This window comes from Phyllostomus hastatus, unplaced genomic scaffold, assembly GCF_019186645.2.
Source record: "Phyllostomus hastatus isolate PE091 unplaced genomic scaffold, TTU_PhHast_1.1 phas_scaffold_129, whole genome shotgun sequence".
Classification (NCBI taxonomy): Eukaryota; Metazoa; Chordata; class Mammalia; order Chiroptera; family Phyllostomidae; genus Phyllostomus; species Phyllostomus hastatus.
The window spans coordinates 17,900,473-17,922,546 of record NW_025334009.1 but is presented as its reverse complement, the minus strand read 5'-3'; the positions used below and the strand labels follow the sequence as shown (position 1 = coordinate 17,922,546).

Genomic DNA, 22,074 nt, shown 5'->3' with positions numbered 1-22,074 from the left:
CATGTAGCAAACAAATAAATAAAGAGATGGTATGTTAGCTGTTGCTGAGTGGCACGGGGGAAAATTAAGGAAGTATGAAGGAGAAGGGTGCCAGGAGGTGGAAAGACTACAACCTCCTATTATTCTAATCTTCAAAGTCCCTAAGCTAGAAAATTCTTCCCTACCAATCAAATACCAGTGGTTGGTTAATAAGAACTCGTTTTGACTGCATTTTTCCCTCTCGCTTATTCCAAAAAGTAGTCGGGCCGCTGGTGTTTCCAGGTCTCAGGGGAGTTTTCTATTGTGAGATCAAAGCAGAGCTTCTCTGTCTTCTTGACCTGAGTTCCTTGAGGATGGGCAGGGTGGGCTGGCAACACAGAGGCCATGCCTCTGAAAGGGACAGGCAGGAACAACAAGGCAGAGAAGAGATTCTGTCACCCTTGGAGGAGGATGAAAGCTCGTCAGTGCCCTGGGTAGAGGCAAGACCTCTGAGGATAGCCAGACAGTGCACTCAGGGAGATTGAACCTGTACCATCAAGGTCTCCGGCCTCTGAAAAGTTTCTTTTTGTTCAGATGTGGCAGAGAAGCTGTTAGATTGCCTGACTTCAAGGGACTTGAACAAAGAAGTTATTCATGTAACTATTTTATATTTTATATACTATAGGTCCTCACTCTTCGTTCACCATATTTTTTTTCCAATTTATGCAAACCTAGAGAAAGTAAGGGGTGGCCCCCAAATGATTAAGATGAATTAACCTTGTTGGATTAAAGCTTTCTCATTCAGTTTAACAAAAATCAGATATTGTGGCATTGCTTATACATTCAAATATTAGAAATAAAAATTATCTGCTACAACTCCAGGCTATTCCATTAAATATCTTGATTAATTCTCATGTACAGAAGTGATCTTAAAATACAAAGCAACAGAAGACATGAATTTCTGCCAGATTGCAGATTTCTCTTCGCTGGCCTTACTGGGTGGACAAGCCATATGTTCTTTTCTTTGAATTTGCTACTCTGTATTAGTGTATGGTGATAACACAAACCACATTCAGTGAGTTGAAAGTTACTGAGAAGTGTCATTCACTTTCTTCCTGGGAAATGTAAAACCCTTATTGGGGCCTTCTGTGAGCCGATCGCACTTGGTTGAAACAAGATCACACAGGAAAGTAATTTACAAGCTTTTCAGTTTTGGACATAGCCATGAATTTTCTCAGATATCGGGTACTGTCTTCCCCTATATAACCTTTTGTTTAGTCACAAACCTCTTGCTTACTCCAAATATTTGCATGCTTATTCATCTATCAAGAATACATCTGTCAAGAATTATTTATTCTCATAAATTCACAAAAATTTTTAGACTGTATGTCTTCCTTCTCTTTCCATTATGATTGCTTATTTTTTTCCCTTGACCCCAAATTTAATGAAACTGATTGAGAAAACTCAGGTGGTCAAAGTAATATAAAAATAATGAAGGACTTGATATTCACTCTTGGGATCATAGGACATACTGGAATTTGAAGGTGCCCAGCCTTTCCCGTAGTCTGATCTGAAGTCACTGATCTTAATTTTTAACTTTATAAGCTTTTAGCTCTTTGAAAGTTTGATGAGGAGTTACCTTGAAAATTTCCTTCTTAAACAAATGTATTTAAAAATATTTTTGTGTTTTGTTTTGGGGTGGGAGATAAGATAATTTGGAAGTTCTAAAATTATTAGATATATTTAGGTTTTATTGAAAGGTATAGGTCTTTAAAACTACAAAAGCTGAGAACAAAATAATTATTTTCACATTGCAAACTGAGGTATAAGGCTATGTATGCAAGACTATAAGGAGGTGCCCAAACTGGCTTGACCCAATTTACATAAGGATATAAAAGGTTAAGGATGAACATGCAGAAATGTCTTTGGAGAAAATGGTGGTGTACTGTGGTGTTTTTCTTACACTTTCTCCTTCCCCATTGTGGGAGAAGGAAGGAGGTCATTTTCCTGTATTAGTGATTTTTGGAGAGCTCGATGTATGTACACTGGAACTTGAACAACACAGCATACTGGTGTCCAACTTTCCTCTGAGAAGTCTGCAGAGTGAGTTCCCAGTTATCAGATCTGGCACCAGGTGAGGAGAGTGAGAGGCACTGGGAATGGCTAGCAGTACCACAGTTTTCGAGAGCAGCAATGCAGGCAACATGAGAGAGAGAGAGAGCCGGGAGTCATTTTAGAAGGGTCCCCACCAAGACTGCTTCCTCTCCTGTGCAGCCTAAGCAGAAAGATGCAGAAAAGTGATCATGGCTTAGGGATTGAAAGCAGCCAGCCAGAAGAAAGACCACCCCCCCACACACACACTCTCTCTCTCTCTCTCTCCCTCCCCCCACCCCTCCCCCTTTTCCTCCTCCTCCCCCTCTCCCTTCAAACCTAGGAAGCACCAAACCAGATTGCCATGATAGCAATCAAGTGAAAACATCTTCTGCAACTTCCTTTCTATTCTCTACACTGAACACCTCCAACTGCACAGGACCTAGATGTGGGAGAGAAGGAGAAGCACACAGAGGACAAGGAGCCTGTAGCCTGAATATACTTCTAACTCATGGGGCACAAAAGCTTTCACTTGAAATGAAGTTTGGAATTTTGTCTCTTACACACAAGTATAAATTTTACCTTTTTAATTCTGGGGCACTAAGTAAGTACCTGTAGGACATTTTATTTGAAAGTTACCAGGAAAGTCCTCTTGCTGTAGATTTCAGCCAAGGGTTAAGAAACATCTAGACTCAAGTCAAAAAAGTGAGTTTGAATGGCAGTTACTGTTTACTTGAATTTGAATCCTATTTTGAATAGTATTTGGCTTTGAACGTTTCCTTGTAAATCTGAAGTTAATGACCTATTTGGCTTTTGAATAAAAAGGTAAAGGTAAATCTTTTCATGACTTTACAAGATAATTTTCTTTTAAAATAAATGATAGTTTCCCCCTTGGTATTGACTTATTCAAAACAGCATTGTTTCCTTTGCTAACTTTTGTTCAAAATATAAACCTTTAAGTTGAATAATTATCTCATTAAATACTATAGTATTTTAAAATTTAACTTAATTACAGTGTTATTACTATAATTCATTCAAAGTTAATATTCATTCACCTTTTGCAAACTTCACCCTAGTAATTAATATATAGAATGAATCTATTATGTTTCATGAAATGCTGAGTCTTTATTTTTTTCTTTGTCAACCCCAAAACCTTGGCAGATTCCAGTTGGAAGATTATGATAATGTCTGAAACAGCTTAGTTTATGAAGGTGATTACAAATAAACATTTCTTTGGTAGCTTCTGCAGAAGAATCCAATTTAAATAAATGTGGATCACTTAAACATGTCTTGAAAAATACATGAACTCATTCAACTGAAAGTTTGATTTTTATTAGAGAAGAAACTTGTTAAGATAGGAAATTTGAGTTTTTTTAAGTATGTAGAATTACTATTATTATTTAATTTTCCTGGTAGAGTTGGCTAACATAATTAGAAAGAAACAAAAGTACATATATAGGAAAGGAAAAAAGCAAAATTATCATTATAAGTAGATTATTTACCTGGAAAGCCCATGAAATTCAAATGGAAAAACTATTATACATAAAACTATTGTAAACAATAGAAAAACTAAACAATAAGAAAATTCAATTTCATGGCAGTTATAAAATTGCTATAAAGTTGTAACCAGTATGAAAATACGAAGGGATAAAAATTCACATTCATAATAGCATCAAATCATAAATAATACACTGGAGTAAACTTAAGAAGCATGTACTTGATATATATGAGTAAAACTTTAAAATGCTACTGAGAGGAAATAAAATCTAGGTAAATGGAAAGATATAAAACTCTTCTTGGTTGGGAAGATTTAATATGGAAAAATGTCATTTCTTTCTAAGTTAATTTTTATGCAATCTCAATTTAAAAAAATTAAAAAACTAATTCTAAAATATGTAGGAAAATCATATACAGAAGAGAGACTTAGGTCTATAAAATACAAAGTTATGATGAAGCTCCAGTTGTTAAAGCAGGTATTAATAGTGATTTCACAGAGTAATAGAACAATATAGACTCCAAAATAGATTCAAAAGTATTTGGAAATATTTAGTGGTAAAGGTTGTATTTAAATAAGTAAAGAAAAGTTGTATTGTTTAACAAATGGCTAGCTACTTTGGAAAAAAATTATGTGGAAGCTGTACTTTTCACCTCACATCCAATTAGTTCTGGAAGGATGAAAGATTTAAATGAGTACAAAAGAAAATACAAATATACTAAAAATAAACTATAAACAGGAGATAATATTTATAACAGATACTAAAGGACTCCTTCTTTAATATATAAAAATCTCATGAATCAGTAAGAAAAAGGCCAATATAAATACTAACACAAAAAATATAAATGATTTTTTGAAATAGGAAAAAGTGATGAATAATTTCTGGGGATGTAATGTACAACATGGTGACTGTAGTTAACAATATTGTAATATACACCAGAGAGTTGCTAACAGTAGGTCTTAAATGTTCTCACCACACACACTCAAAAGTTAACATATGAGTTGGTAGAGGTGTTACCTAACCCTATTGTGGTAATCCTCTTCCGATATATATTAAATCACTATGCTGACCTCCTTAAATTTCTACAGTGTTATATGTCAATTATATCTCAGGAAAGCTGGAGAAATAGGAAAAAACTGCTATAATTACTGAATTTAAGAAGTGAAAATGATAACAAGAAAATAATTAAAAATGTTGACAGAGACCTAAGAGTTTGGTAATAGAAGTGTTCGCCAGGGTGTGAGGAAACATTGTTTTTGGTCACATTGTGAGATTGTGACCACCTCATTCAAGATTTATTTCACAATGGTTCCAACATTTAAAATATAAATAACATTAAATGTGGTAGTTTAACATCTAGGAATTTATCCTTCAATATAGTTTCATACAGGCAAAATGCCAATGTGTAAGAATTTTATTGCAACATTGTTCCAAATTATATAACATTAGAAACACCTAAATGTCCATCACTAGGGCATTTGTCAAATAAATATGTGGTACATACTACATCTGTGAATTTACATATATCTATTTTCTCATTCCCTAGGGTATCTCATCCAACATTGTGGCTTTATACCATGTGTGTTGAAAATTCCTAAGTTTTATATGCAGTGCAGTTCTCTCTCCTGAATTCCCTTACCAAACTGCTAGTGTCTCTGCTTGGATGGCATAATAAACATCTCATGTTCAACATACCTGAATTCTTAATTTTTCTCTCAAATCTCACTCCCTCCCTATCTCAGTAGATAGCAAATTCCATCCTACTACTTGCTCAGTCCAAAAGCTTTAGAGTCATTTTCTCTTTCTCTCACAACCAGTTTTCAGTTGGTCAGAAAATTGTTTTGCTCTACCTTCAAATTGTATCTATTGTAGAATTCTACCACTTTTTACACCAGTGGATGCTACTACCCTGCTCTATACCACCATCAGTTCTTGCCTGAATTATTGCAATAGCCAATGATCCTACATTTATACCTTCCTCTGCATAGCCTTATGTCATGAAAGCAACCAGAATAATTGTTCTAAAACATTAAATCAAATCAAATGGTATTCTGCTCAGAACTCTGCAATGACTCCCATTTCACTCAGAGAAAAAGCCAAAGTCCCCTCAGTGGCCTGAAAGGACCTCCAATGTCTGGCACCTGTTATTTTTCTGACATCATCCCCTGTTACTCTCCTTCTTCCTCATTCGACCTCAGCCACCTTGACTTCTTTGATATTTCTTGAATACACATATATTTTCCTATGCAGAGAATTTTTCTTTACTTGGAATGCTCTTTCCTTGGATATCCACATGACTAACTCCATGACCTCATTCAGGTCTTTGCTCAAATGTTACCTTTTCAATGAGATTTACTCTGACCACTTTATTGCCTTATGTTTTCTTTATTACACAGTATTTTATAACCTCTTATAACATGCTGCAGCCTTTACTTATTCATTATGCTTATTGTAGAGTATCTGTTTCATTGCCTAGAATGTAAACTTTGTTTTCTTCAGTGATAGATTCTGAGTGTCTAGAATATGTTCAGTCAATAAATTAATAAAACAATCTGCAAGACAAATAAAAAACTTAAAGTATATATAAATATGGCATTCCTTAAAAATATATAGGTGATGTAAATGCTTATAGAGGCATACAGTATTGCTGGAAGACCAAGAGAAATTGGAAATAATGGGTGCTTTCTATACTTTTAAAAGATGCACCTATCACTTCTTTGATTAAAAACTGAACTCGTAGAAAAATGCAATGCATAACTGAGGCTAGTTCTGGAATTCAAAATTCTTTATGAGCCTTAACTTTGTTTCTTGTAAGATATTTGATTGTACTACCACTAGGTGGCACATACCTACTAGTAAATTCTTGAGACAGACACAGGATACCCAAACTCACCAAAGTTCACTTTATCTATATATTGCATTGATTTTTCTTGAGAAATTTCCTTAACTTCAATTCTTTAGTGTTATATCAGCTTTTTGGTGGTTTTCCACTATTTATAATTTTTACTTAGCATTATTATAGCATTTGAGCTGCAGAAATACTAGCTAAGATATGCTTAATTTAGTGTAAGTTTTCAAATTTTTATTGAATTGGTTATCTCTTTTTCAACTTTTTTCATATGAAATAATGAAATTTACAGATTTTTTTTGTACAAAAGTAGATTTTTGTTTGATTAAATTACTTTGCTGCTTTTATACCAAATGAATCAATGTCCAGGACCACCTGCAATTTAACAGCCAATTTCTGAATGCTTATATAATATGCAGAGAGATTAGGCAAATGGGTACTGTGGAGATTACAAGAGTAAAATATTATTTATTGCTTCTGTCTTCAAGGATTTTTCATTTTATGAGTGGAGACAGCCATGAATGCAAATTAACTATAATACAAATCAGAATGTAATAAACAATTAAATGAAAACATTAAGTGTAGTGAGAACCTGATAGTTAATATTAATCTGAGAACTCCAAGAATAACGTGACATTTGAGAAGAGCCCAGGTAATTTTTATAGTTATTTTTAACCTAGAGAGTCTTTGATTGTTTTTCTTTCTGAAATACATTTTTGAAAAACTAAATAAACATGGAAATAAAGAACAAACTGACAGTAACCAGAGGGGAGGGAGGGGGGATAACAGGGGAAAGAAGGGGAAGGATCAAGTCAAGGAACCTGTGTAAAGGACCCATGGGCAGAGACAATGGGGGTGGGGGGCAGCATGGTCGGCCTGAATGTTGGAGGTGAGTGGGTAGGGCGGGGGAAAGTAATGGGGGGAAATGGGGATACCCATAATTGAACAACAATAGAAACTAAATAAACATTTGGAGAAAAGTGTTGCATTCAAGTAGAATAACATTTACTAAGTGTTTCCTACTCTGGCAAACTATAATCTATTATTTCATTTAATACTCGTAAGACTTTTGATGTATGTACAGCTATCCACATTTTACAGATGAAGAAATTGAGGTACAGAAAGTTTAAGGAACTTGTATGAATATATTGACTCTATGGCATAACACCAAAACTAGATATGAGTTGAATTAATTTTCTTACAATAAGAAACTTAGCTTTACAATTTTTACCACTTCAGTATCATTGCTATGTTACTTAAAGGGAAATCAACATTATTCTAATAAAATGTATTAATATTGACTACTTCGTTACATTGGTAGTCTTAATTTTTATAATTTTCTAAGTGTGGTGTGAATCATATTAAAATATTAGTGAATCAAGAATCTGACCCTTTAGCTATTAACATGCAAAATCTCTACAACTTCACTATATTCTAAAATAATAATATGATAATAATCAGATATCAAAGTCTAAGTAATACATTGTACAATGCTTAAATGAGATTAAGTTCCAGCTCAACAACTAAATCAAGTAGATAGTAAAACAAAATTTTATGTTTACCATGAATCTTACTTTTCTGTGTTTCTTTAGCCAGGAGAATGTAAAAATAGAAAGAAGAAATGGTATGAAAGTGCACTACAAGAAGCACACCGTCTTTATGGATGTTCTCCTGAGCAAAGACTGGACATGTGCTACCTATCAAAACAGGGTATATGACTTTTAACTTTATGCCCTGCCCCTGAATAAGGATTTATTCAGATGCATGCTTTCTGAAGTATGTATGCACATTTAAAAAACTTTCTTTATGTCTTTGTCCACTGAAAAATTATTTTTGTGTGGATTAATAGTATATATTTTACTCTCTGAAACTATTTTTTTAATGACTACACATGCACCCTATTTAAATGCAGTGGTTTTAATTAGCATGTCTGTCATCTTCTTTGCTCTTAGATTATCTATATAGGTCCTTTTGTGTATTTCAAAGCATATATTTCAAAATTAGAAACCATGACTTTAAAATATATTTCTGGGATAAAGCTTTCATTGGATATGCTGTATTATTTCAGAACAAAGTATTTTTCAAAATGTTTTGTTTTTAAATAAATCATGGCAGAGATAAAAAGATCATCTTCAATTTTCTTTTTAATTAGGTAAAAAATATGATAATTATATTTCAGGTCATTTTCAAAGTTTTCTTGAATCATAAATATGGTTTATAGATAGCTTTTTAAATGAATTAATCATAAGGACTATAGTAGATATAACATTTTTAATTCTAAAAAATTATGATTATTACATAAAAGTGTTGATTTTCAATAAACTTAAATATGATTTTAATTGTTTTTGCTTAGTAACCAAGTTTAATTTTTTTATTGTTCAATTACAGTTGTCCCCATTTTGCCCCTATTACTCTCCCCTGCCCTACCTGCTCCTGACCTCCCACATTTAGTCCTCCACCCCTGTTGTCTTTGTCCACGGGTCCTTCATCCATGTTCCTTGATGATCCTTTCCCTTCTTTCGCATTATCCCCTTTCCCCTCCCCTCTGGTTGCTGTCAGTTTGTTCTTTATTTCCATGTCTCTGGTTCTATTTTTCTCACTTGTTTGTTTTGTAGATTAAGTTCCACTTTTAGGTGAGATCATATGGTATTTATCTTTCACTGCCTGGCTTATTTCACTTAGCATAATGGTCTCCAGATCCATCCAAGCTGTTGCAAAGGGTAGGAGTTTCTTCTTTCTGCAGTGTAGTATTTAATTGTGTAAATGTACTACAGTTTTTTTATCTACTAATTTACTGATGAGCATTTAGGTTGCTTCCAATACTTGGCTATTGTTAATTGTGCTGCTATGAACATTGGGATGCATAGGTTCTTTTGAATTGGTGTTTCAGGATTCTTAAGGTATAATTCCAGCAGTGGAATTGCCAGGTCAAAAGGCAGTTCCATTTTTAATTTTTTGAGGAAATTCCATACTGTTTTCCACAGTGGCTGCACCAGTCTGCATTCCCACCAACAGTGTACTAGGGTTCCCTTTTCTCTACAACCTCTCCAACATTTGTTGTTTGTTGATTTGTTTATGGTTGTCATTCTGACCACTGTGAAGTGGTATCTCTTTGTGGTTTTAATTTGCAACTCTCTGATGACTAGTGATGCTGAGCATCTTTCATATGTCTCTGGGCCCTCTGTATGTCCTCCTTGGAAAAGTGTCTGTTTAGGTCTTTTGCCTATTTTTTAATTGGATTGTTTGTCTGCCTGGTGTGGAGTTGTGTGAGATCTTTATATATTTTGGAGATCAAGCCCTTGTCTGAGGTATCATTGGTAAACATATTTTCCCATGTGGTTGGGTCCCTTTTCATTTTGCTGATGTTTTCTTTAGCCATGCAGAAGCTTTTTAATTTTATGAAATCCCATTTGTTTATTCTTTCCTTTATGCCCCTTGCTCTGGGGGGGACATATTGGTGAAAATATTGCTGTGTGGAATATATGAAATTTTCCTGTCTATGTTCTCTTCTAGGACTTTTATAGTGTTGTGACTTATATTTAAGTCTTTTATCCATCTTGAGTTTATCTGTCTTATGAGGCCCAGCCTTTTCACTTTATCATAGTAATCTTTTTTCTACTTAGGAAAGTTTAATATATATACTTTAAAACTTGTATGTGAAAACATTTTATTTGAGAAAAAGTTTAAATGTTAACACAGCCACCTAACTTAAGATTTTAAAGCAAATCTATAGGTTAGAAAAGAGTAGAAAAAGAACGACAAGCACATTACTCTGGTTTACTCTGAGACCAGGGAAAGAGACATTCATTATCATAAATGTGATTTTATTTCTTGTGTTGAAAATACAATGTCTCTGTTATTAGCAATAAAGGTTGAATTCATTCTGTTGTCACAAATAAAATTTTATGCTTTGCATGTAAACAATATAATATTTGAAATATTTAGTTTTTTAAAACATTAATAACTTGAAGTAATATAGTCATTTATTTAAAACATTATACTGTACCCATTTTATACTAGCAATAGACCCACTCTCAATAAGTTATGGAACTTTGCCTTTGCCACTTTTGTATATGCCAGGTTATTTATGTCTGGGTCCTTGGGCATTCTGTCTTGTCTAGAGACCCTAGAGATGGCTTATTTTTCATCGGGTCTGCAGCAACAGATCACTTTCTCTCTGGAAGTCTGGTGAGTTTTGCTTATAGAATTTTATGTAAGTCAGCCTGAATATTGAGAACCTTTTGCCTAAACACTTTCATTTTCTCCGAAGTAGGTAAAATGGAGGGGCATGAACACACCACTAGGATTTCATTCAGTCTTTGCCATAACTGACTCACTCACTTTATATTCACTCTTCACTATCTCCAAAGTAGACAGTTTAATCCTTGTGTCTGCTTAGCTTTCAGAGTGAATTCTAGAGCGCGTTTAGCTTTTCACTGGGTTTAAAGGTAGTTTTGAGAGATAATCAGCTGCTATTTAGCTATTTTACAAAAGATGAGTAACTTAGAAGCAAACCATTTATTTAATCCTAGCAACTCTGAGGATTTCTTCACCCCAACATTTCTTCTTCCATCCTGGAAATAATTACTACTGATTTTTTGGGCCTCAATTCTTCCTGCCCTGCAGAAATTGTTGCACTATTATGTTTGATGCAACTCTTTGTTGAAATCTTCAGAGGCAGTAAATGATATGTAATTATAGACCCAGTTGGACTATGGCAAATTCAAAGTCCTGTCCACATGATTGGGTTGTCCTGTATTTGTTGTGTTAACTATTACTCCAAATGAGCGATTCTTCTACTGGGGCTACAAAGCTTTTTCTTATATTGGAACATTCATTATAATTGTATTTTCAAAATGAATAGGGTATTATCTATACAGTCTTTTTATACTTCAGCCTTAGGATTTTGTATTATTTATAAAATTAATATTTTGTTACATGTTCTACATTTTAGACTAAATGTCCCTATCTCCACCTTTTTATCAGAATTATTTTTTAAAGATAATTTTAATTTTAGAGCAATTTTAGGTTTACAGCAAAATTAAGCAGAAAGTGCAGAGTTTCCATATGCTCCTTACCCCCCCACCATCAATAATCCTCTCCATAGTAGTAGATTTGTTACAATCTATGAATGAACATTGACACTTATTTTCCAAAGTCCATAGTTTACATTAGGGTTCACTCTTTGTGTTGAACATTCTATGGATTCTGACAAATGTATAATGACATGTATTTACCATTATAGTATCATATAGAATCTTTTCAATGGCCTAAAAATGCCCTGAGTTCCACCTAGTCATCCCTACCCTTTCCCCACACCTCCATCAACAACTGGCAACCACTGATCTTTTTACTGCCTCCATAGTTTTTTTTACCTTTTACAGTGTCATATAGTTGGAATCATACAAGATAATAGCCTTTTCAGATTGGCTTCTTTCACTCAGTAGTATGCATTTAATTTTTGTCCATGTCTTTATAGCTCTTTTTTTAGCACTGAATAATATTATGTTGTTTGTGTGTACCAGAGTTTATCCATTGACCTACTGCTGGACATTTTGGTGGCTTCCAAGTTTTGGCAATTACAAACAAAGCTGTTAAATATATTCATGTATAGGGTTTTATATGGCCATACATTTTCAACACTTTTAGGTAAATATCAAGGAGCGCAGGTGCTGGATCATATGGTAAGAATATATTTAGTTCTAGAAGAAATAACTAAACTATCTTCCACAGTGGCTGTGCCATGTTGGATTCTCACTGGCAGTTAATGACAGTTCCTGTTGCTCCACATCCTCACCCACCTGTGGTGGTGTCATTGTTCTGGTTTTGGCCGTTCTAATAGGTGTGTTGTGGTGTTTCATTGTTCTAATTTGAAATTCTCTAATGACATATGATGAACATTTTTTTCACATGTTTGTTGCCATTTGTAAGTCTTCTTTGGTGATATGTCTGTTCATTTCCTGTTTTTTAATAAATATAGTAGTTTCTTACTAAATTTTAGGAGTTTTTTGTATACTTTAGATATCAGTTCTTTGTCAGATATGTATTTTGCAAATATTTTTCCACTTTGTGGATTATTATCTTATTCTCTTGACACTGTCCTTTGCAGAGCAGCCATTTTTAATTTTAATAAATCTAGCTTATCATTTATTTATTGTGGACTTTGCCTTTGGTATTATATCTAAAAAGTCATCAGCATGTACAAAGTCTTCTAGATTTTCTTCTATGCTACTCTCTAGGAATTTTACTGTTTTTCATTTTAAATTTAGATGGGTAATCTTTGTTGAGTTACTTGTTGTGAAATATTTAAGGTCTATGTCTATATTCAGTTTTTGGCATGTGAATATCTAGTTGCTCCAACACCATTGTTGAAAATACTCTTTTTCCCCCATTATATTGTCTTTGCTTCTTTGTCAAAGATCAGTTGAATATATGTACACACACACACACACACACACACACACACACACGAGTTTATTTCTGAGCTCTCTAATCTCTTTCATTGTTATACTTTTTTATTAGTTTTCCCAGTATTCATGGTCTTGATCATTATAGCTTTCTAGTAAGCTTTGCAATCAGGCAGAATCAGTACTTTGACTTTGTCCTTTTCATTATTGTGTTAGCTATTCTGGGCCTTTGCCTTTCTATGTAAACTTTAGAATCAGTTTGTTGATGTCCACAAAATAACTTGCTGAGATTTTGATTGAGATTGCATCGAATCTATAGATCATATGGGGAAGAACTCACATCTTAACAACATTGAGGCTTCCTATCCATAACTATGGATTATATCTACATTTATTTTGTTCTTTGATTTTGTTTAGCAAAATGTTTTATTTTTCTTTGCATAGATCTTGCTGATATTTTATTATGTTTATGCCTGTTTTATCTTGGGGGTGCTATTGTAAATGGTAATGTGTTTTTAATTTAAAATTCCACATGTTCATTGCTGGTAAATAGGAAAGTACTTGACTTTTATGTATTAACCTTATTTGGAGCCTTCTTTGTTCCAGGATTTTTTTAATTCTTTTGAGTTTTCTACAGACATTATCATGTCATCTGTGAACAAAGTTGCTTTTATTTCTTTCTTCCCAGTCTGTGTCTTGTCTTGTCTTGTCTTGTCTTGTCTTGTCTTACTGCACTAGCTAGGAGTTCCAGTATAATATTGACAAGAGCAGTGAGGGGAAGCATCTTTGACTTATTCCTGATCTAGGTGGAAAAGCTTTGAGATTCTCTCCATTAAGTATGTATTAACTATAAGTTTTATGCAGATTCTTTTTATCCAGTTGAGGAAGTTTCACTCTTTTTCTAGTTTGCGGAGAGTATGTATCATAAATGCATGTTGGATTTTGTCAAGTGCTTTATCTGTATCTATTCATCTGATCATGTCACTTTTCTCCTTTAGCCTGTTGATGTCATGGATTACATTCATTGATTTTTGAATGGTGATACATTAACGTTCAAAATCCAGCTGAACGTTGAACCAGCTTTGTGTACCTGGGATAAGTCTAACTTGGTTGTGGTGCATAATTCTTTTCATACATTGTTAGATTTGATTTGCTAATATTTTCTTGATAATTTTTGCATTTATGTTCATGAGAAATGTTGATGTATGGTTTTTCTGTACTGTCTTTATTTGGTTTTGGTATTAGGATAGCACTGCCTTATTGAATGAGCTAGGAAGTATTCCCTCTGCTTCTGTCTTTTGGAAGAGTTTGCAGAGAATTGATAGACATTTTTTCTTAAATGTTTGGTAGAATTTACCAGTAAATTCATACTTGGTAGACCTATCTGTTTTTGACAGTGGGGTGTTAAATTCTCCAATTATAATATTGGATTTATCTGTTTCTCTTTGACTTCTATCAATTTTGCCTCACATATTTTGACACTCTGCTGTTGGGTGAATTTATATTGATGATCATTATGTCTTCTTGGAGTATTGACCACTTTATCATTATGTGATGCTCCTCTTCATTTCTTGATAATTTCCCTTTCTTGAAATCTGTGTTCTTTGCAATTAATGTAGCTACTGCTGCTTTCTTTTGAATAGTGTGAACATGATATATTTTTCTCTACCCCTTTACTTTTAATCTATACATGTCTTTATATTTAAAGTGAGTTTTTTATAGATGACATATAATTGGGTTCTTTTTGTTAATTCACCCTGATAATATCTTTTAATTGGTATATTTATATCATTGTCATTTAAAGTGCGTGTTTACATAGAGTGGGTTAATAACTAACATATTTGTTATTCTTTTCTTTTTGTTTTCCTTGTTCTTTGTTTCTATTTTTTCTTCCACTCTTTATTGGCCTTTTGTGATTTTAATTGAGCATTTTATATAATTCTGTTAACTCTCCTTTCTTAGCATGTCAATTATACTTTTTTCTTAACTTTTTAAAAGTGGTTTTTCTAGAGTTTGGAAAAATTCATTTACAATGATCCAAGCCCACTTTCAAATAACATATACTATTTCATGAGTAATGCTCATGAGTAATATTTCATGAGTAATATTTCATGAGTACCTTGTGATAACATTTTACTAATTTTTCCTTTCCTTGTATCACTGCTATCACTGTTTTCACTGAAAATAAGTGTATGTATGTATATATATGCACATATATGAATATATTTTGCTATCATTTTGAACTATTGTCTGTTAGGTACTTTAAGAATATGAAAAATAAAAGTTTTTATTTTGCCTTCACTTAGTCATTCTCTGATCTCTTTCTTTCTTTATATAGATCTGAGTTTCTGACCTAGATACTTTTTCTTCTCTTTTAGCATTTCTTATAAGGAAGGTCTATTGGCAACAAATTCCCTCAAGTTTTCTTTGTCTGACAAAGCATATATTCCTCTATTTTTGAAGGTAATTACATCATGTGTAGAATTCTAATTTGGTGGAGTTTCTTCTTTTCAGTACTTTAAGGATTTTGCCCCATTCTCTTCTTACTTGCATAATTTCAGAGGAGAATTTGTATGAAATTCCTATCTTTGCTTCTTTATAGGTAAGGCACTCACACCCCTGCTTTCTTCCCGCCACCAGCTTCTTTCAAGATTTTTTCATTATCTTTGATTTTATGTAGTTTAAATGCGATATGCCATGGTGTAGTTTTTATTGGCATTTATCCTGCTTGGTATTCTTTGAGCTTTTGGATCTATGGTTTGATGTCTGACATTAAATTTGGGGGAAAATTTTTTAGGTATTATTCCTTCAGATAAGAATCTGTTCTGTTCTGTCTTTGTTTTCCTCTTGGTATTCCTGTTGCACATATGTTACACTTCTGTGGTTGTGCCATAGATCTTGGATATTCTCTTCTGTTTTTATTTTTCCATCTTTTTTCTTAGCTTTTCAGTTTTAGACATTTCTGTTGATATATCCTCAAGCTCAGAGATTCTTTGCTCAGGTGTGTTCAGTCTATTGAGCCCATCAAAGGCATTCTTCACTTTTGTACAGTGTTTTGATCTCTAGCATTTCTTTTTTATTCTATCTCTTATCATTTCCATTTCTCTGACAACATTATCCATCTGTCCTTGTGTGGTGGCTACTTTTAACATTCAAGCCCTTAATATTGCATATTAACCACAGTTGTTTTAAATTCACCATTTGATAGTCCCAACATCTCTGACACATCTCTGTCTGCTTTTGATGCTTGCTGTGTCACTTCAAACTGGGTTCTTTGTTGTTTTTTGTTTGCCTTTTAGTATGCCTTGTAATTTTTGGTAGAAAGGAGAACATTAATTTGTCTAACAGCAGAGTGTCAAAATATGTGAGGCAAAATCAATACAACTCAAGGAGAAATTGATACACCTACTTTTGTAATTGGAGACTTTAACATCCCCTATCAGGAATGGACTAGGTAAAAGGAACTGTGGTAAATAGGCCTTTAGTAGTGTAGTGGTAAGGTATGTTGGATAGTGGTAGCATTTTGTAGTCCTATGATTAGGTCTCAGTCCTGGGCTTTGAACTTCATAAGTGTCTGTCTGTCTGTCTGTCTATCTATCTATCTATCCCTTAAGTGGTTCAGAATGGCTAAAGGGGGTGGGAGTTGGATATTTCCTGTCTCCCACGTGGAAGACTAAAGCCAGATGGATTTGGGTAGTCCCCTTTCTCCAGGTTGGTTAGGCTCTGAAAAATCACGAGAGGTGAGGCTCGAGTAAGTTAGTCTCTTGAGGGCAGGCCTTGTTAAAAAGAACTGAATGCTCTGGCATATTTCAAAATGGTTTTTTCGCTTCCACTACCTGAAGTGGGAGGATATTTTTCTCTGGTCTTTGCTGCAAGAACCCAGTAGAGCTCCAGGAGATAAACTCACAAAAGTGTGTTTTCCTCTCCCATGGCTGGGTCCCCCTCCAGCATTTCATCAGTTACAGCTCACATGTTCCTACTCTGACTCTGACTTTCATGGGGATTCTGCTCTGGTGAGTTGTGAGGCTTTATATTTGCTTGTCCGTCTCCCCAGATTTGGGGGCAGTAGTCTGCTGTGTGACCTCACTTCTGTGAGGTATCTAAGAAAAGTTATTGATTTTCAATATATTTTTCAGCTTTTTACATGTTGTTAGGACAGAGTGGTGACTTCTAAACTGGGCAGGCCTCTATCTTTGTAAGAAAATACTCTCAGCTGTCACATTTAAAGAAGCACATAGTGACAGTTTTTTTGAGGCCATGAATGGACAAACTTTAAAAAATTATTTAAAGGAGAGAAGCTGTTGATTTATGATGATAATTGTACTCCTCTCTAATATGGTTGTAAATAAAAAATATTTAACATTTGTTGTGGGTCATGAAGCATAACCACCTCTACTTGGGAACTTTTTTATTTTCTACCTACTGTTCCTTTTTTGCTCTTTAAAAATACGATGTGGATATAGCTCAGAAGTAAAGGCCCTTTCAGTTATCCAAATTTGCATGTCCTGTTAATAGGGAAATCACTAGTAATTATAGTTTTTAAGCATTATATCAGAATTTCCCTTTGGCATTTGAAAATCAGAGTGGTTGTTGATATTCCCCCAAGACAATCCCATGACATTGGGAGATGGTTCTGTAGCTTTTAGACATAAAGTTTTCTTCGAACAATAGTTTAGATATTTCTGTTCCTAATTTATCTATCTCCCTACTGAAAGTTTTACATAAGAATAGTGTATATTTTAAGGAGAAACAACAAATTTCTATTCTCTTTTCATTAGTATTCAGTCAGGGTCCATTGGATCCAATTTTAGTTTTTGATTTACTTTTGTGTGCAAGTTTAACTATTTGTAAAGATTACTGTTTCATCATGACTTTTATTGTTTTTAGAGGTCTTCAAAAGAACAAGGAGAAAACATTTTTGATATAACAAAACTAATTTTATCTTGTAATTATTGTCAGATTCTACTGGGCCCTTTTATAAATCTAAAATATATTATGGAAAAATATATTATGGGATTTCATTGGTCTTATTTTTTGTGTGTCTTGAAATCTTTCACTATTTTTATCTTTACTCATCATTTATTTCCAACTGTGTTACATAGAATAAAATTATTTAAGTAGAAAAATGATAGGATCACTTAAAAAGTAATTTATATCATCACTAATTCCTGGTATTCCAAAGGTTAAGGTTTAGAAATTTTCTTCTTCTTTCTTCCTTTTTCTTCTTTCTTCTTCTGTCTCTCTCTCTCTCACACATGCACACAAACACCAAAATACAAAAATGTCTTTGTTAGCCAAAATAGAAGAGAACATTGTTGATTATCTATTATTTATCAAACATTGTTTTAGGAGCTTTATTTACATAGAGCATAGTATTTAAATTTTATAATATACCATTAAGGTAATAATTATTACTTCTGGTTTATAAATAAATAAACTGAAGTTCTAAGAATATAGAGTTTTATATCTTATACAGTCTAGTATAGTATTTTATACTGTGTAAGTGTTCTATGAATTTTGATTAATAAATAATATTAATTTGTTTAAGTAAAATGTGTATTTTATATCCATGTAAGGTTGTGAATAAAATACATGTACATTTATTAATTATAAAAAATATTGAGCACCTATTACATGTGAAACATGATTCCTGCCTTAAAGGCACATTCTAGCTTTGTAGAGTATTTAGACATATTTAGAAATACCCATAATTCAAAGAAAAAACTTGTGTGACCTGAGATGACTATGGATTTACTAAAGAGATAGGTCTTTCTCCTAGTTGTTTGTATGTTTCTTTAATGTTAAATGTAACTCTAAACTTTATTGTTAATGTTCATAGCTCTTTCCATTTTTCGTTACCATAATATTAAAGTTTGAAAAACATGTCTATGAACAAATGTTTACATATAACATACTGAGCTATGGGATTCCAGATTGAAATTTTTTCAAATCTGTTTATGGCAATAATTTTTACTAATACATACACAGAGATGCACATGATTTTGCTCATATCAAAAATACGTTGAAATGATTTTCTATGTTGTATTTGGTTACTAATTATTCTGGTTTTAGGAGCAGTAGAACAAGAAAAAGTACTGGTTGTTTTCATTCTGGCTGTCTTTCTTCTCAGGCACTCTTGGCAGCTCAGGGGGCCCAAATGGGAGCAACTAACATCTTGGAAAGACAGTTAGATGGGACTGGCCCCACTGTATGACTCCCAGCAGGGAATTTAACTTGTCTTAGCCTCAATGTTGCAAGATTATCATGAGGATTAAATGAAGTAATGTCTATATCAAGTCATTATCTTATGTCTGTCATGCAGTAAATGTGCAAGTAGAGGTACCTGAGATTTAATTCCAATTCTTTTATACTCCAGAGATTACACACTGACCAGAATCTAGAAATATGATATACCTGATGCTAAATGAAGGACATCCAATCAACCAGTCAGAGTTAGGGGAAGAGGTTTATTAAATCTATACAAATCCCTGATGTTATTATAATTACTTTTGAATGACTTTGCTCTACTCAAATCTGGTAAGAGGAGTTTATAAACATTTTGATCAAACATTTTGATCATTGAGAACCCATACCACATTATGAGAAAATAGAAAACTCTGACTGTGTAACTTCGCATTTATTTGAACAGGAGCATAGGCATGTCTTCTGAAGCAGCTGTACTTTATTATCTTACAGATGTATCCAAAGCTGTTGGCAAAGTTGCTGTGGTGGCCAAGAAAAGGGTAAGATCATGGTTTATGATATAAAGTATGTAGACTTCAAATTCCATTGATGAATACTATATAAAATAATTAAATGAATATTTAAAAGCAAAATAACAATCATTTTTTCTTCTAAATTTTAGTTGACTATATGTTTTCTTTATTAGATTGACACTAGAAATTTAATACTTATTGTTATATCAATGTTACAGAATGCTCGGATATAAGGACAATAGAAAATTTTAAGTTAAACAATTGCTTTTATTTACATTATAGGTCACACGCATATGCTCACATACTAAAGTATTTTATTTTTTTCTATGCTATATTATTATAATGTATGCAATTACATGGAATATATGAGTTAATATTCACAGCTAAATATAGACTTTGCCTCAAAGTTATGTGAGAACGACATCAGCCGTTTGAATGAATTTAAACCTAGAATCTTTTTAATGAAAATTCATAAAGTCACTAGCATTCTTCAAGAATTTTTAAAATTTAACATGTCAATCTGTGTATTGTATGCACAGAGATGTTTAACTCTGCTTACTGTCAAAACTATGATTGGGATAGGATTAACCTTGACATTGTCTTCAAGTGACAATATTCTTAAGAAGATACCACTGTAAAAGAGAAAGTCAGTGCTTAAATTCTTCCAGACAAATAGTATATTGTCATGAGAAAAAGAACTGTGGTGGAAAGGAAAGCCTGTACCTGCGCCATTTCCTGTGTTGAGTAACGGGGCTGCTGCAGAGTGGAGACAAGGGAGGTAGAACGTGACCCAGGGAACAGAAAAGGGAGCTGGGCCTGAACCTGTAGATAAACAGGCAATGAGGTGGATATTGTTTTTGTATTCTGAGTATATATATTTTATGAGTCCTTTTAAAGTGAAATTTTGTTTTATCCTTTTGCTTTTTAGCTTGTATTTAAAAGGGAACTGGACTTTTCATTTGTTAAGTAATGTCAATGTACTTCTGCAGGGAGGAATGCAATACCATAGAAGGTAGTGTTGCCCCCTGGAAAAGAAAAGAAATAGGACTGTGTGTCTGTCTGAAGATTCGAGCGGGAATGAGTGAGGTAGTACAGGATCATTAATGTGGATGGAATTGTTTGTTTCCGTCTTTGCTAAAGGATATTTAGAATCAAAAATGACAAAGATAATAATAGCTGACATGATTATGTGTTTCTTGATTTTTACCAGTGGTTCTTAGTGCCTAGGACAGTGCTAGTCATAGTGGGGTCCATGGGCCAGAGCTGCTCTGGGCACTATTTATTTTTGGTCTGCAAAGACATGAGAGCCAAAAAATGAGAATAACCATTTGGAAATTTTTATAGTAATTTGCAGAGTAATTTTTGTCTGTTGAATATAATAATAAAATGGAACTTTTATTTTGTATGCCTTTTTACATTTTTTCCTAGTGACTTTAAAAAAATTATAATGCATAGATCTCAAATAGATTGTCATGGAAAACTGGTCTATTAGCACACATAGGTTGAGACATTGTTCTATGGGCTGTTTTAGGAATTTGTGGAAATATATTTATAGAGAGATAGTAATTTGGGGAAATACAAGGCATTTTTTAGGACAAAGGTTAAGGGCATGAGATATCTTGCAATGAATGGAACAAACTGTATAACAAGAACTGCCCGACTGTTGGTATGACTTTTGAATACACTACTGGACTCAACCAACTACAAATTTAACTGTGTAGTGACATAACACCAAATAATACAGAAACATGTTAGACAAAAAAAAAACAAGGAATTTAGAAGGCTTATTATGGAGAGGGAAGCTGAAATGGAATAAACATACTGTTCTCAGAAATTATTGAGTAATCTACTTATTCTCAAAATATTGTAACATTTTACACTATATATTTAGCTCTATAGGGTGGAAGTGAAGTTACTCAGAGCGCTACTTGCAAGCCTCTGCCACTCCTAGTGCCCATCCTTCAGCTCTTCCTGCATGTGGCTACCTCTTAAGATACATGAGAACACTGTGGGTGCATCCACCTGACCATACAGCTTATCGATGGCAGCAGTCTGAAAGGAGGAGACTAAGTCACACTAATCTCTTTGCGGCCTGCTTGATTATTTGTTATTTTTTAAAAAATTGAAGAAGCTAGGTTCCTCTATGTCCCTTCCTGCTCTAATATTCCATAAACTATGAAATATGTATAACTGTTCAATAACTACTTTTAGAATGTAGAAAAGGAGAATGTAGAATGTAGAATAAGAAAAGACTTATGCAGACCAGAGTAAGTATCTGAGGCAATTAGCCTGGAAGTAAAAAAAATACTTTTAAAAGAATAAAAAAGTAATATGCCAGGAAGGCTAGAGGAGTAGCTGATGGTGTGGGCTACTATAGATTCTAAAAAGTTTGTGTTTGTGTGTGCACACACACATACATGTGTGTGTGTGTGTGTGTGTGTGTGTGTGCACACACAGACGTGAAACAGGAAACAGAAAATTATGGTGAAAAGAATACAAATTATGAATGAGCCACATCTGCCTTCAGAAACTAGTTCTCCTACGTAGTTGTTGTGTGA

The 22,074-nt window shown here is 33.5% G+C and overlaps 1 protein-coding gene across 3 annotated transcripts in view; it reads left to right on the top strand.

Moving 5' to 3' along the window:
* Window positions 1–22,074, top strand: part of ZCWPW2 (zinc finger CW-type and PWWP domain containing 2) — a 102,111-nt gene that overhangs the window by 56,019 nt on the left and 24,018 nt on the right. For all 3 annotated transcript variants that reach the window (XM_045856685.1, XM_045856686.1, XM_045856684.1), the window contains 2 exons: window positions 7,986–8,103; window positions 19,497–19,543. In XM_045856685.1, the coding sequence (XP_045712641.1) occupies window positions 7,986–8,103; window positions 19,497–19,543 (165 nt within the window). The remainder of the gene's footprint in view (window positions 1–7,985; window positions 8,104–19,496; window positions 19,544–22,074) is intronic.